At 37.7% G+C, this 11359-nt stretch overlaps 1 protein-coding gene across 1 annotated transcript in view; it reads left to right on the top strand.

Annotated features, from left to right (window-relative positions):
• The first annotated feature begins 880 nt into the window (after positions 1-880).
• LOC143025659 (carbonic anhydrase-related protein 10-like) overlaps positions 881-11359 on the top strand; it is a 388655-nt gene continuing 378176 nt past the window's right edge. Inside the window, exons 1-2 of the mRNA XM_076185658.1 lie at positions 881-923; positions 1288-1344. Coding sequence (XP_076041773.1) covers positions 881-923; positions 1288-1344 — 100 coding nt within the window. The remainder of the gene's footprint in view (positions 924-1287; positions 1345-11359) is intronic.

Genomic DNA, 11359 nt, shown 5'->3' with positions numbered 1-11359 from the left:
TTAAGGCCGTCTTAAGACGGAAATACACAACAACCAGACACCGGGCACCAAAGCCGGTGTTCATCGTATTCCGTGTTCAGGATGTGATATAGTTTACATCGGAGAAACGTCACGCGACCTGAATACACGAATACGTGAACACCGTTACGACGTCAGGCATGATGTCACCACCAATGCATGTGTGACACATAGAAACAAGGAAAACCATCTTATGGACTGGAAGAATGCAGAGCTGCTGATACGGGAACCAGACAAAATCCGCAGGAAGTGTTTAGAAGCAGCAATCATTCAAGGAACGAACACTATTGAACAAAACAGGGGCATGTTTAACATCTCGCCTCACATTTTTCCCCTAATACCCATGGCCAGCAAAATATTAAATATCTAAACCACCCTTTGTGGACATTTCGCCCACGGACGTTTGGGCCAGCCTTCTCATCCTTTCCCAGTGTCCAATACCCCCTCAGCCTCCTCCTCCTCCTCCTCTTCCTTCCCCCCCTTTTCTCTCCCGTTCCCTCCTTTCCCCTTATTTAATCTCAAGCATTTGTATCTCAACTTGTACTTGAAAAAGCTGTAATAAGCGAAACGTCGTACAAATAAAGGCTCCGTCCTCATATGGTGTTTATCTCGTCAATTTGCTGACAATGTTAATGTCAATGGCGATTGATAATGATAATGTCCATATTGAGCATATAAGATATTTAATACTACAAATGAATTAAATCAGTAAAGAATTAATAGGAAATTAACTTTTTAGCACCATTTGCAGTAGGGCATTTTCCCATGTTTACAGTTCATTAGCACTCGTTCCAACTTCACCGAAAATATTAATCACTTCAGAACCTTAAATCTCACATTGGTGAACGTGCAAACGAATGCGATGACTAAGATGCAAAATAAGATTTTTTGGTATGTCTACCAAGGTAGGGTCCATGCTATCTTGCGGGGTGTTGGGAGTTGGTACTACTGTTTTTTTTTTTTTTTTTTTTTTATGACTCCTTTTCTCCAGCCTCGTACTTAAAAAAATATATTACTATTATTATATTTTTTCTAAGTCGATGGGAGGGAGTAGAGGAGAGAGCAATGACAGCTAAATAAAATCATCTAGTGTCAGCTAAAAATAATATTCGGAGTCGTGGTACACAGGAAAAAAGGTTGAAATAAGATCTGACCTTTTGATATATTCATTACAAAGATATCTCACCATCCTCATGCATTCTCCCGTAACTTGTGATGATTTAAGATTCTATTACCATTACTTATATGTTTCCATCTTCATTTTTTCAGAAACGGAGACTGTGTCATGGGACTGGGAGAACTGGTGGACTTACGATGGCATATCAGGTAAGAAGAAAATCTAAACAAATCAACATAGATTTATAAGGCAAGGACCAAATAGTCTGAGAATTATAAAAAAGTGAGGGTCATTGTGTGTGTGTGTGTGTGTGTGTGTGTGTGTGTGTGTGTGTGTGTGTGTGTGTGTGTGTGTGTGTGTGTGTGTGTGTGTGTGTGTGTGTGTGTGTGTGTGTGTGTGTGTGTGTGTGTGTGTGTGTGTGTGTGTGTGTGTGTGTGTGTGTGTGTGTGTGTGTGTGTGTGTGTGTGTGTGTGTGTGATTCTCCTTTCACCTTGGTCTTTGGATCACGGGTTAGACTCTTGATCGACAGCTATTTCCCTCCCGGAAGAGAGCTCAGAGCTCGTATGACCGATCTATGGGTAATGCTGTCACCTTACACGCACACACACCCCCAACTCCCCGCCCACGAGGTTTGGAGTAACGACTCGAAGCGCAGCGATACTGTAATTATTTCAGCACTGGGCAGGATACGAACCCGGACAGCCGTAGTGGCAGACGAAGACTCTATCAACCGCGCCAACCGTGTGTGTGTGTGTGTGTGTGTGTGTGTGTGTGTGTGTGTGTGTGTGTGTGTGTGTGTGTGTGTGTGTGTGTGTGTGTGTGTGTGTGTGTGTGTGTGTGTGTGTGTGTGTGTGTGTGTGTGCTTGCGCGCGCGCGCGCGTGTGTGTGTGTGTGTGTGTGTGTGTGTGTGTGTGTGTGTGTGTGTGTGTGTGTGTATCTGTATGTGTTGTGTTAGTGAATCTGTATGTGTGTGTGTATGTGTGTGTGTGTGTGTGTGTGTGTGTGTGTGTGTGTGTGTGTGTGTGTGTGTGTGTGTGTGTGTGTGTGTGTGTGTGTGTGTTTGTGTGTGTGTGTGTGTGATTATGTGTGTGTGTGTATTACAGTGCAACCTGACAATATGACTTTGGAAGCAATTACAAGTAAGCCTTATCAGTATTGGTTTTATAAATTATTTGGGCTCGGAAGTCTGAAAGCATTATCTAAGTAATCTAGCTAGACTGTTATCATCATTTCCAATACATTTTTAATATATACGAAATGTAAAGACTCAAGCATAGGTTTTATCATAGATTAAAAGTTTCTATTCCTATTGCTCAAAAACTGAACTTTTTTTTTTATTTCATAATAATAATCATTTTATTGATTTTATCACCACCGGGAACGAAAACCACCAAAGTAGCTAACAAGAGCAATTGAGAACTTTCCTTGATCTTTCTAGGCAGAGAAGTTAAATTAAATTTCTTGTTGTATTCATGTGGGTCTCATCCTAGGGGGATAGTGGGAAGACTAAGTTTCGCGTTGCATTTGCGTGGGTATTAACCTAGGTTGAGAGCGAGAAGAAAGTTGTCGAAGATGATAGAGATATTAGGTCCGGTCGGAGAACGAGTGTAAATCCTTATATATATATATAAGCTTATGAAGGTGAAAGAAGTAGACATGGGAGAATTTTACGCCTTAACATTTCGAACCGCAGGGTCTTGATCACAAAGCTAACAATTCAAACGTAACTGGATGTTTTATACACGGACGGGTCATCTTATGGGACGCTTCGGAGAGCTTATTTTTTTATTTGCGTATTCTGCGGGTCGAAACATTAAGGCGTAAAATTCTCTCATTTCTCCTCGTCTACTTCTTTCACCTTCAAGCTTATTTGTCATAATATAGTCAATATATATATATATATATATATATATATATATATATATATATATATACATATAAACATACATATATATAAACACAATATATATATATATATATATACATATATACATATATATATATATATATGAATATATATATATATATGCATGTTTGTGTATGTACATATGTATATATATACATATATATACATATATATATATATATAATGTATACTGTATATATATGTGTATATACACACGAGGGGGTATCACAAAGTATTGATTATGACCATGAAGTAAATGAATCTGAAACTTCATTTTTATGTGTGATCTTCAAGACTTCTCTACATAGTCACCGTCCAGAGTCACACATTTCTCCCATCGTTTCTTGACCTTTCGGAGGCCATCGTTGTAGAAGTCCTCAGATTGCGTTGAAAACCACTGTTCCACCTCTTGAATGACGTCATCTGTGTCATCAACTCGCCGACCCTGCAGTGAATTTTTCATCTCTGGGAATAAGAAAAAGTCACTTGGAGCGAGATCGGGAGAATAGGGCGGATACGGCAAGATTTCATAACCACATCGCCTTACCTCCACAACTGCAGCTTAAGATGAATGAGCTGGTGCATTGTCGACAAGGAGGCGGACTCCTTTGGTGAGCATACCGTGGCGTTTCTTCTTCAGAGCATCTCGTAGCTTGTTCAGAAGTGTGCAGTAGTATGCGCTAGTGATGGTCTGAACCTTTGCAAGGTAGTCTGTGAGGATGATTTCACGACAGTCTCAAAAAGCCGACAGCATGACCTTCCCTGCGGACTTCTGCACCTTAGCCTTCTTGGGGGGAGGGGATGTGGTATGCTTCCACTCCTTGCTCATCTCTTTGGTCTCTGGATCATACAGAAAGATCCAACTTTCGTCCATAGTTACCAGATGACCAAAGAAATCCTCTTCATACTGCTCCAAAAGAGTCAGCATCTGCCTCGACAGGTCACGCCGTGTTTGCCTTTGGAGAGGCGTCAGTAAGAGCGGAACCCAGCGTGCTGACACCTTAGACATGTAAAGTTTGTTGTGAATAATTTTCCACACACTGCCGTAACTAAGACCAGTCTCATGCATGATCACGTGGATGGTTACTCGTCGGTCATCCAGGATAAGATCCTCCACTTTCTTCACTGTGGCCGCACTGTCCTTGAGTGATGGTCGTCCATTTCTTGGCTCGTCTGTGAGGGACATGTGTCCAGTTTGGAAATTCCTTTTCCATCTTACAACAGTGTCATATGACGGGGAATCATCACCATAGACAGCCCTCATTCCACCATGGATTTGAAGGGCGCTCTAACCTTTCAAATGCAGGAACTTAATCACGCTGAGAGCCTCAATCTTCTCCAACTTGCAGGTTAGTGAACATCAAGCGCCACCTGTAAAAAAATAAACAAACTTAAGAAAAAAAATTGGTACCATCATGCACATGAAGACCAGTGAATACACTGACAAAATTTCATCACCATAAATGAATAACTTCCGGGTGATAATTAAAACTGTATGATGCCCCTTTGTATCTAATTTCAGCAGTCAGAAAATATTCCTGAATACTTTTAAAATTTGCCACCTCAAAATCACAGTATGCTTCAGCATGGTATTCAATTTAAGTTTCTAGGACAATACTGCATAATTGGTCATAGGTCGACCGTAATCTACTTGCAAGTAGGGCATACAGGAGTGGATGAATATTACAAAGGATTACAAAGGCGGAGCATGCCGACAGGAGACCTTTTGGTCCATATCTAGGTCGGATGCGAAAAAATCACAATAATGATAAAATAATAAATAAAAACTATAATAATGTAAATAACAAATAAAATACATAAATAAATGCATAGGTATAGTTGAATAATAAACAAACAGGTAAATAGTAAATAATAATAAATTGACATATAACTAATGATAAATTAAAATCAAACAGACAAATGATAACAAAACAAAAACAAATTATATAAAATGAATTATAATCATTACAGCATCTTGCTTAGGTGTTTATCTATATGATTCTTAAAGCTTCGTACTGAACTACATTGCACTACCTGTGCAGGAAGTTTATTCTATTCATTAACTACACTATCCATTTTCTAAAAAATGACAAACACTTGGAAAAACTGGGAGGTGTAATTCTGGACGTTCAATCAACAAAGAATTATTTCGAGTCCTTCAGTAAAGTTGTATTTCTTTGCCTTCCTAATATAATAATTGTGCATAACGTATCACAATTGTCACTAAGACGAAAATTTTATGATTCATGAGTTTGAAAATCACCGTCAATAACCAGTTCTTCTAGGTTAGTAGGGTTAGCAGGATATGTTTTGACCTATTTTCTTTTTCTTCACAGAAATTTCCATAGAAGACGTAAGAGGCCATGATTCCTTGATATGCTTGTGTCAGATTTCCTATACATTCGTTGACACCTTCATTAGTTTCTTCCACCATTTTCAGCAACCCGAGATTTTAAGTTCGCAATAATTTCTTGCTTTTCCTTTTTATCTGCGCCAACTGCGTGCGAATGAACATTGATCAATTTTAAAAGTTTTCCATTTTATACATAAAATTTTGCTTTGAGCTTCCACCGCTTTTCAAATCTCCAAAAGTGTGTGACTTGATCAGCACCGACTCTGTCAGAAATATAATAAAAACACTAGGAGCGTGTGATCACAAGTGCGTAAGTAACCACTAGGAAAAGTAAACTAACGAAGCAGAGCGCTTTCGTATAATTACATCTTCAGTGCAGATATAAAGAAGGAATTGTAAAATGAAGAAACAAGGTACAGAATATATGGCTGAGTGAGACATAGTGAAGAGGGTACTCGGAGAGGTAGTGTACTTCTTCCACTACCTTCTCCGAGGGCCCTCTTCACTGTCTAACTCAGTCATATATTCTGTACCTTGTTTCTTCATTTTATAATTCCTTCTTTGTATCTGCACTGAAGATGTAATCATACGAAAGCGCTCTGCTTCGTTAGTTTACTTTTCCTAGTGGCTACTTACGCATATATATACATACATGTATGTATGTATGTATGTATATATATATATATATATATACATATATATATATATATGTAGAGACATTGGGACAAATTATGGGAAAGGGGGAAACGCGGGTCTTTATCTGAATATCGAGTTTATTCCTGACCGGTTTCGCTTACAAAAGCTTCTTCTGAAAAAGCTATTGCAAGCGAAACCGGGCAGGTCTAAACTCGATATTCTGATAAAGGCCGGGTTTCCCCCTCCACCTTTCCTTATATTATAACATGTATTATATATATATATTATATACATATATATATATGTATATATATATATATATGTATATATACGTAAGTATAGATATATACATATATATGTATATATATATATATGTATATATACGTATATATATATACATATATATATATGTATATATATACATATATATATACATATATATAAATCTTGGCTTAGTCTATATGTATATAAGCTAAGTCAAAATTTAGATGGAAACCAACCGTGAGAATAGGCTGGCTTTAGAAACGGATATTCGACTCTAGACCACTTGTAAGTGATGAAACATATATATATATATATATATATATATATATATATATATATATATATATATATATATATATATATATATATATGTATATTATATATATATATATGCGTGTGTGTGTGTTGTGACAGTATACGCTCGGGTTGTTGTGCTGTGTTATGTTATGGTGTGGTGTTGCTCTTGTTTGGTGTTGCGTTCTGCGTCTGAGAAAAGATCACGTTTGGTGTGTCGTGCTCGCGCGCACGCAAGTACAGGAATCGATGCAAGCAGTTGCACAAATGATCAACTACACACGCGATCAGAGTCCAGCACCATCACCCCCACCGCACCAACATCATCACCACCACCACTACCATCACCATCATCACCACCACCAACACCACCACTTACACAAAATCTTAACTCCCCCACCTCAACCTGAAAGACCCTGACATCATCACAAGATCACGGTGATGACCTGCCAGCCACCGCCAACACCTCTCATCTACCATTAGTGAAAGGGTCAGTTGTAATAATATTCTAGCATATACCACGGTTTCTATATTCAGGTGCTGTCTGTTATCTATATTGATTATGTTGCCACTCGATGAGGTCTTCTAAATCTCTTCTTTTGTACTCCCTCCATTCATAGCTTCTATTCCATCTTCTCTTCCTCTTCCTCCAACTCTTCCGTTTGTTCCTCTTCATCATCTTTCTCTTCTTCCTTCTCCTCTTCTTTACTTTCTTCCTTCCCTTGCTCCTCTTGCTCCCTCACTTTCTTATTCTGTTTGTCTTCATGTCTCTTTTATCGCCCCCTCCTCCCTTTCTTCCTCCCCCTCTCTCATCTCCTGTTACTTCCTCCTCCTTCTTCCTCTTCCCCATTCACCCTTTCCATTCTCCCCTCGTCCTACCTTCTTAACCATCCCCATATATCACCCTTTTCGTTCTCTCCACTATTCTCCCCTCCCTTTTCTCCATTCCTCTCTTCATTCTCTCCCTACCCCTCTCCTTCATTTCCTCCTTCGTTCTCTCCCCTATTTTCCCTACCCATCTTCTTTAGCCCCCCTCACTCCCTCCCTATTTTCCCTATCCGTTACCCCGTTTAACCCATCCATTCTCTCTCTTATTTTCCCTACCCGTTACCTCCTTTACCCCCTTCTTTCCCTCCCTATTCTCCATACCCATCTGCTCCTTTATTACCTTCATTCCTTCCCTATATTCCCTACCCCTCTCCTCCTTTACCCTCTTCGTTCCTTCCCTATTTTCCCTACCCGTCTCTTCCTTTCCCCAGCTTCGTTCTCTCCCCTATTTTCCCTCGCCGTCTCCTCCCTTTCCCCTGTCTGTCCTACTCCCTCATATTTTCCTCTCGATTCAATCTTCTCCCCATTCTTCTCTCTCTCTCACCTCCAGCTCCGACCACGTGCGGTGCGTGTCGGCCCACAAAACGTCCGTAACACACCAACTCCGTTCCACGTGTTCGATTTCTACTTAATCTTGTTTTCCCGTATCAAAGGGATTTACTCTGATTCAGTTTTTGAGTTCCAGTTCACTCACTCTGTCGCACACTCCCTCACTCACACACTCACTCACTCACTCAATCACTCACTCACTCACTCACTCATTTCCAGTGTCTCTTCCCGTCATTCCAGTCTTCTTACTTCCAATCCGGCAGATTTGATTTGCTGTCGCGGTGTCAACTTTGATTGGATCTCTTGTAGTCAATGTTAAATACGCTGGCACGGTCAAACTGCCAATATCGAGGCAAAGGAAGATGGAAAAAAGAACGTGTTGAAGAGCGCTAATTCATGCCATGTTGCCAATACATAAATTTTAGTCAAACTTAAAAAAAAAAAAAAAAAAATCGCCAGGTGCCACTTCAGAATAAAGATTTCTAGTTTTCGATTTGTAACTGTTTAGAAGTAGTAGATAACAAACAAATAAGTAAATGAATAAGTAAAGAGATAGATAAACAAATAAATATATAAATAGATTAATAACAAATACATGAATAAATGAATAAATAAATAAGTATATAAATAAAGAGGTAAATGACTGATTAACCAACAAATTAGTAAATAAATATATATGTAAATAAATAGATATATGAACTGGTAGATCAATGAATCAGTGTTGAGTAATTAAACAACTAATAAATAAACAAATAAATGAATAAATGTATAAATGAGCAAACATATAAATAAATAGAAAAATAAAAGATAAATAAACAGAAAATAGAATAACTAGATATACAATGAAATAAACAAATAAATAAATAAATAAACAAATAAATAAATGAATAAATAAATAGATAGATAAATAAATAAATAAATACATAATGTAAAATGAAGATAAATATAATATAAAATAAGATAAATACTAAATAAATAAAATAAATAAAATAAAATAAATAAATAAATAAATAAATAAATAAATAAATAAATAAATAAATAAATAAATATATAAGATACATGCAAATAAATAAAGGAAAGAATTTTTTTAACTACAACACACGTCTATGAAACACCATATTGAAGGTGGTTCGAATACCGTCGGGCCCCATGGACATTTAATGAAAGTTATTATTGCCTTCGTGCATGACGGTTCACGTAATAACAGCTTGTGATTAGGGGGTCGTGATTGAGGTTAGTTATTTTCAGGAAGAAGGGGCGGTCTGGTAGCTGACTTTTTTTTTTTTTTTTTTTTTTTAAGGGATTTTTGTAACAGGTACTCTTGGCACAAACTTTTGGTGTTTACAAGTTATCTAATTTCATCTATTTATTTATTTATTTATTTATTTATTTATTTATTTTATGACTTTGTATTATTCTATTTCGTAGTATTTTATATTAGTCTGTTTTCTTCAATTTCATTTCGTTTTATTTTATTTTATTTTATTTCATCTTATTTTGTTGTGTTTTGTTTATTTTGTTTTTTATTATATTATTCTAGTTCACTTACCTTATTTCATTTTATATTATCATATTTTATTTCTCTTATATATGATTATAACATTTATCTTAGTTTATTCTAATCTATCTAATTTTACTTCATTTCATTTTATTTTTATTTTGCTATCTATCCTATGGTTTGGAAATAGGATCTCATTGTCATAAATGTAAGCACATACATATGAATAAGTAAGAAAATGTGTAGAGATTGGGAGGAACACATACACACACACACTCATACAAACATAAAAACATAAGAAGAAATAAAGGAGACTGCAAAAGACCATAAGGCCTACACTAGGCAGCTCCGTATCCATCACCACCTGTCATCCCCATCCATAAAGTTGTCTAATCGTTTTTTAAAACAACTGATAGTTTCAGCGCTTACTACATGGTTACTAAGTTTATTCCATTCATCGACCACCCCATTAAGTAAATCCAATTCTTCTTGCCTATTTCCTTCTTAAAATCTAAATTTTGTCCAGTTTATACCCAATTACTGCGCGAGTCCTGCCCTGTTGTTTTTAATTATGATGACCTTGTTTGCCACACCCTCTGTTATAAGGCCTTATGAAATCCACTCACGAACACTTCTATTAGATCACCCCGCCACTCCTGCGTCTTTCCAGGAAGAAGTGTAAGTTAAGGTTGCCTAAGCCTCTCTTCGTAATGGCAAATTTCCGGAGTCCTTGTATAATTTTGGTTCATTCCTTCCTCTGTACTGATTCTAGGGTGAATTTACCGTCCCATTACTGGTAGGACGGAGACCAAAAAATACTGTACCGCATAGTCAAGGATGGGTCTAACTATCGCTAGATAGAATTTTTAATAATTACCTCTGCACAATCTATTCGTTACCGTCCTACGCAATGAAGCCTAATGCCGCTGTTAGGCTTTATTTCTGGCGCTAATTACACTGCTTCCTGGTTTTAAGGTCCGGATCTCACCAGAACTCCCAAGTCCCTCTCGCACCACAGATTTGTCTAAAACGTGTTATCTAAGTTGTATCTATTTTCGGGGTTGTGTAGCCCTATCGCCTAGACGTTCTAACACGCTACACTTAGAGATATTGAAGTTCATTTGCCATTTCACCGACCATGTTAACAGCTTATTAAGGTCATCCTACAGAATATGGGCGTCGTCTCCTGACCTAATTAGGCGTCCTATTTTAGTGTCGTCCGCAAACTTACTAACATCACTATTTAACCCTTCGTCTAAGTCGTATAAAAACATAATGAACAACAAGGGACCCAAAACCGAGCCCTGGGGGACCCCGCTAGTAACATTGCCCCACCTAGATTTTATTCCATTTATGGTGACCCGCTGTTTTCTGTTACTAATCCAATCTCTAATTCATTCTAACACTTTTCCTCCTATGCCATGGGCTCTGATTATATTTAGTAGTCTCTGGTGTGGCACTTTGTCGAACGCTTTGCTAAAGTCAAGGTAAATAACATCGTAATTTTCATTGTTGTCTGACGCCTTATATACCTTAGTGTAAAAGGATAGAAGATTAGTCACACACACACACACACACACACACACACACACACACACACACACACACACACACACACACACACACACACACACACACACACACACACACACACACACACACACACACACACACACACACACACACACACACACACACACACACACACACACACACACACACACACACACACACACACACATGCTGTAGATGTTTCATCATTGATCTAGTGTTCAGAACATGGTATTACGTCATATATTATTGTTTCTGACAACGTAGTTTATTCATTCTGATGTAATGATTGAAGACTTGACCACCAGAAGCCAACTCTAACGCTTTCAATACCGTGGTGTAGCT

Source organism: Oratosquilla oratoria, chromosome 5 (assembly GCF_046742065.1).
Source record: "Oratosquilla oratoria isolate Oo_2021 chromosome 5, ASM4674206v1, whole genome shotgun sequence".
NCBI classification, from domain to species: domain Eukaryota; kingdom Metazoa; phylum Arthropoda; class Malacostraca; order Stomatopoda; family Squillidae; genus Oratosquilla; species Oratosquilla oratoria.
Note: the sequence above shows the minus strand (reverse complement) of the source record. Positions and strands in the feature narration are given on the sequence as shown.